We start from the raw sequence: 5,443 nt of genomic DNA on the forward strand, positions 1-5,443 counted from the left end.
ATGCCGCGGCACTTTGCGGTCAAACTCGACAAGTACTCCTACATGTGAGTCCTCGATGCCGCGTGCATAAAGGTGTTCCCTGACTGGGTACGGAGTTTAATGCGTTGCAATTGTCCCTCCAAGGCTTCCATATAATGAGTTCTTCGGCGGTGTCAGTGGCATGACGGTGAAGCAGTTCAAAAAGATTAATGGATTTCCTAATGCATTCTGGGGCTGGGGAGGAGAGGACGATGACCTATGGAACAGGTGAGAGGGAACACACACACACACACACACACACACAGAGCTCAGTATCGTTGACATTAGGCGTGCTCATGAGATCAGTTGGCTTTTGTATTTGTTTTTGTGTGGTTTGTTTCCTCTATTTGCGCAATGTTGTCACTCCCCCCTCCGTCACAGCTCCAGGCAGCTGTTTACTATCAGGCCTCTCTGTATCCACCGCCAATTATCCCCGATTATTATGACTCAGTGCCGCCGACGGCCATTATGTCTTCCCGTTAATGTGATATCTCAGAAACGCCTTTGAGGGAATTTCTTCAAATTTGGCACAAACGTTCACTTTGACTCAAGGTTGAATCTTCGTTTTCTTATGAGTAAAGCCTTAAAACTGCATCTTCTTTAATGTCCATCAGGGGGCGACTCCTCTGGTTGTATAGAAGTCTATGCTTCACATGTTAAAACTGCATTCTCTCTACTGACCACCAGGGGGCGACTCCTCTACTTCTCTGGTTGTATAGAAGTCTATGCTTCATGTGTTAAAGCTGCATTCTCTCTCCTGACCACTAGGGGGGGACTCCTCTGGTTGTATAGAAGTATATGCTTCATGTGTTAAAGCTGCATTCTCTCTAGTGACCATCAGGGGGCGACTCCTCTGGTTGTATAGAAGTCTATGCTTCACATGTTAAAGCTGCATTCTCTCTCCTGACCACTAGGGGGGGACTCCTCTGGTTGTATAGAAGTCTATGCTTCACATGTTAACGCTGCATTCTCTCTAGTGACCATCAGGGGGGGACTCCTCTGGTTGTATAGAAGTATATGCTTCATGTGTTAAAGCTGCATTCTCTCTCCTGACCATCAGGGGGTGACTCCTCTGGTTGTATAGAAGTCTATATAAATGACTCTACTTCTCTCTTGATTTATTCCCTCAGTAAACATTGTAAACATGAGTTTATGTCTCAATCTCTAGTTTCAAGTCTTCTTCAACACATCATGATGGTCCATTTAGGGGCGGGGCTACAAGGTGATTGACAGGTCTCTACCTCCACAGTCCTAATATGGTCACTTCCTGTTCACTGGTTGCAAAGAAGCCAAGATGGCGACATTCAAAATCGTCAAACTCGAAGCTTAAAAACGGGAGTCCACAAACTAATGGGTCCTACAGGTTGAACCGACAAGGATTTGGAGGTCAAAGGTCAAGGTCACTGTGACCTCACATCCTCACCATTCTCCTGATATCTCGCTCGTGCCTTGACCAAATCTATTCAAATTTCGCACAAACGTTCGCTTGTAATCGAGGTTTAATTGAACATAACTTTGGAAGTCAAATGTCTTTGGCCATGACTCAAGAATGAATATGCTGATTATAACAAGATAAAATGATAATGACATTTTTGGACAGACGTGGATGCAAACTGCAACCTAAGTGGTTGCATGAAAGATGATGAGTTTTTTTTTCCAGTTCCTCCATGAAAGGATCCCTTTTATAATCACCTGTCCCTGGTGTGCACCCACAGTGTTGACTACACACCGCTTGTTCTGTGTGCGCTGCGGTTTAATTAACATTTAATGGTTTAATTTGCTGTGTTTGTGCAGGGTGCGCTACGCCAACTACACCGTGAGCCGACCGCACGGAGAGCAGGGACGCTACATGTCCATTTCACGCCACCATCGCGGGGAGGTCCAGTTCCTGGGAAGGTTAGTGTCACACACACACACGTATACACACACACAGTTTGGTTAAAAGTGAAGGCTGATGGGCTTAGGGCTCATGTGCTGGGGAGCCGGTCACATGTAAAGCCGCTGACTTTGAGAGAATTTCTCCTCTTTTAAAGTCTTTGCATGTGATTTGCTTGTTTGCTTCGGGGCTGAATTCCAATCAGGCGCTTTTTTTTTCTTTGCTCTCACTCGTTACTTCAAACAGCCCCGAGGGAATTAAATGTTTATTTCACGGGTTAACAAGTACTACAAATAAATTCCTCCTAAATGAGTTGTAAATCTTTGATTAAAAAAATGGTCCTGATTAATCTTTTTTTTTGGAATCTTTTATTTTTCCAAATATGTTACAATGCAAGAGAACATGCAGAGCATACAGAGAATATAACATAACATAATGTAATGTAACAAGTTAGGAAAAAGAAATACACAAGTAGATGAAATACATAAATAAAATAAAATAAATTAAATACATACATTAAATAAATAAAATACATAAATAAATCAAATAAATACATGCATAAAATAAAAAAAAAAATGCATACATTAAATAAAATAAATACATACATTAAATAAAATAAATGCATACATTACATACATTAAATAAGTTAAATACAATAAATAAATAAAAAAGGTTGGTGCATAGGATGACACAGCACAGAGAGATACCAGAATGAGTCCTGGTTAATCTTGTGTGTTCAGTGATCATCTGGTGGATCAGGTCTATGGAAACAAAGCTGATGTAGCGCTGATAGAACCTGTTCTTATCGTCTTATCTCAAGATATGTCAAAGTATCCATAGACTAAGCAATGCACCGTAGTTCTTTCGTATGTTATTGGAATGTGGTGAATGTGGGCGTGTTCAATAAAACCGCGATCTTTGAACCAGGAGACGTCAACGTTGATATTTTGTCAGTAGCGTCACTGGTATTTCACGATCTTATACAAAAACCCAATTAAGTATTTCACGACCTTTTCCTAAAGACAACTAAGTATTTCACGATCTTTTTCAAAAGCCCAACTAAGTATTTCACGATCTTTTTCAAAAACCTAACTAAGTATTTCACGATCTTTTTCAAAAACCTAACTAAGTATTTCACGATCTTTTCCTAAACCTAACCAAGTATTTCACGATCTTTTTCAAAAACCTAATTAAGTATTTCACGATCTTTTCCTATAACCTAACTAAGTATTTCACGATCTTTTCCAAAAATCCAACTAAGTATCTCACGATATTTTCAAAAACCTAACAAAGTATTTCACGATCTTTTCCTAAACCTAAGTATTTCACGATCTTTTCCTATAACCTAACTAAGTATTTCACGATCTTTTCAAAAAATCCAACTAAGTGTCTCATGATATTTTCAAAAACCTAACGAAGTATTACACGATCTTTTCCTAAAGACAACTAAGTATTTCACGATCTTTTTCAAAAACCTAACTAAGTATTTCACGATCTTTTCCTAAACCTAACCAAGTATTTCACGATCTTTTTCAAAAACCTAACTAAGTATTTCACGATCTTTTCCTAAACCTAACCAAGTATTTCACGATCTTTTTCAAAAACCTAACTAAGTATTTCACGATCTTTTCAAAAACCCAACTAAGTATTTCACGATCTTTTCCAAAAATCCAACTAAGTATCTCACGATATTTTCAAAAACCTAACAAAGTATTTCACGATCTTTTCCTAAACCTAAGTATTTCACGATCTTTTCCTAAACCTAACCAAGTATTTCACGATCTTTTTCAAAAACCTAACTAAGTATTTCACGATCTTTTCCTATAACCTAACTAAGTATTTCACGATCTTTTCAAAAAATCCAACTAAGTGTCTCATGATATTTTCAAAAACCTAACGAAGTATTACACGATCTTTTCCTAAAGACAACTAAGTATTTCACGATCTTTTTCAAAAACCTAACTAAGTATTTCACGATCTTTTCCTAAACCTAACCAAGTATTTCACGATCTTTTTCAAAAACCTAACTAAGTATTTCACGATCTTTTCCTAAACCTAACCAAGTATTTCACGATCTTTTTCAAAAACCTAACTAAGTATTTCACGATCTTTTCAAAAACCCAACTAAGTATTTCACGATCTTTTCCAAAAATCCAACTAAGTATCTCACGATATTTTCAAAAACCTAACAAAGTATTTCACGATCTTTTCCTAAACCTAAGTATTTCACGATCTTTTCCTAAACCTAACCAAGTATTTCACGATCTTTTCAAAAAATCCAACTAAGTGTCTCATGATATTTTCAAAAACCTAACGAAGTATTTCACGATCTTTTCCGAAAGACAACTAAGTATTTCACAATCTTTTCCTAAACCTAACTAAATATCTCACGGTCTTTTCCTAAACCTAACTAAGTATTTCTAAACCTAAACTGAACTGAGTTTCCTATAGAGGTGAAAGTGTGAATCCGTATCCATGTAACGAGTGTTGCATGCTTTTATAAGAAAACACAAAAAGAGGAGTAACTTCCTGCCGTAAATCGTACGACCCGCCGTGTGATGATGCGTAGCTCTGGTCTCACCGACAACACAACACTTGCCGTGTCACACAGTCTCCTCTCTCTGACGGCTCCACCGCTCTGCTCCTGCAGGTACAGTCTCCTTCGCCACTCCAAGGAGAGGCAGCGAGTGGACGGCCTCAACAACCTGAACTACTCCCCCCTGGTGTCCCGGAGGCCTCTCTACACCAACGTCACGGTGCGCCTGAGCAGAGAGCTGGCGCCCGTGGCCGACTACTGACGGCGGAACAGCTGGACTGCAAAAAACAACAACAACCTGGGAATCAAAGTCCTCCGGGACGTCAGCCATATCTCACCAGTTGCAGCGCCGCAGCACCGCTGAGGACTTTTTAGTTGATCGATTCTTTGCTTCTTCGTTCCTTTTGTTTGTATGCAAAAAAAAAAAAATGACGACGATGGAAGGAAGAAAAAAAAAAAAAAGGAGACTCAAATAAGTATGTTGGACAAATCATAAGAAAATTAAGGATAAATGCTGCACTTGCTTGTGCCACAGTCCATCACTCCTCTCATCTGGGCTCCTCTAGTCTCCACATGCCTTTTGCACCATTTTGGCCTTCAGCATCCATCCATTCATTTTCTTATCCAGTCAGCCCGACACTTATTGTGCTTGTTTATCAAAATAGGCCACGACACACACATTCAACACACACACACACACACACACAGCAGTTTAACTCACATGTGCTGACCTGGTCCCCGAGGCTTTGATATATATTTTATTTTGTTGATTTTTTTTTTTTTTAGCGTTGCTCTTGGACTTTTTATTTTTCATAAGTGCAGTAAAAAGCATGTGAAAACATTTGCATGCACACACGAAACCGCAACTTTTTAGCCGAGTGGACTCTCGCAGCTGGTTCTGCAGGAAGTTTGCCAAATCTACAAGTGAAGAAGAAGAAGAAGAAGAAGAAGAAGAAGAAGGTGATTTAAAGAGTGAGTGTTTTCAGTCACGTATACTGTTTGTGAAACCCTAA

General features: G+C 39.4%; 1 protein-coding gene across 1 annotated transcript in view; it reads left to right on the top strand.

The window, feature by feature from the left end:
* Positions 1-5,055, top strand: part of b4galt5 (UDP-Gal:betaGlcNAc beta 1,4- galactosyltransferase, polypeptide 5) — a gene marked incomplete at its 5' end in the record, with an annotated part of 36,578 nt that extends 31,523 nt beyond the window's left edge. Inside the window, 4 exons of the mRNA XM_079225787.1 lie at positions 1-44; positions 124-246; positions 1,813-1,914; positions 4,545-5,055. The exon at positions 1-44 is cut by the window's left edge and continues 144 nt beyond it. Coding sequence (XP_079081913.1) covers positions 1-44; positions 124-246; positions 1,813-1,914; positions 4,545-4,692 — 417 coding nt within the window. The 3' untranslated portion in view covers positions 4,693-5,055. The remainder of the gene's footprint in view (positions 45-123; positions 247-1,812; positions 1,915-4,544) is intronic.
* Between the last annotated feature and the right edge of the window lie 388 nt (positions 5,056-5,443).

This window comes from Taurulus bubalis (assembly GCF_910589615.1).
Source record: "Taurulus bubalis genome assembly, chromosome: 11".
Taxonomy (NCBI): domain Eukaryota; kingdom Metazoa; phylum Chordata; class Actinopteri; order Perciformes; family Cottidae; genus Taurulus; species Taurulus bubalis.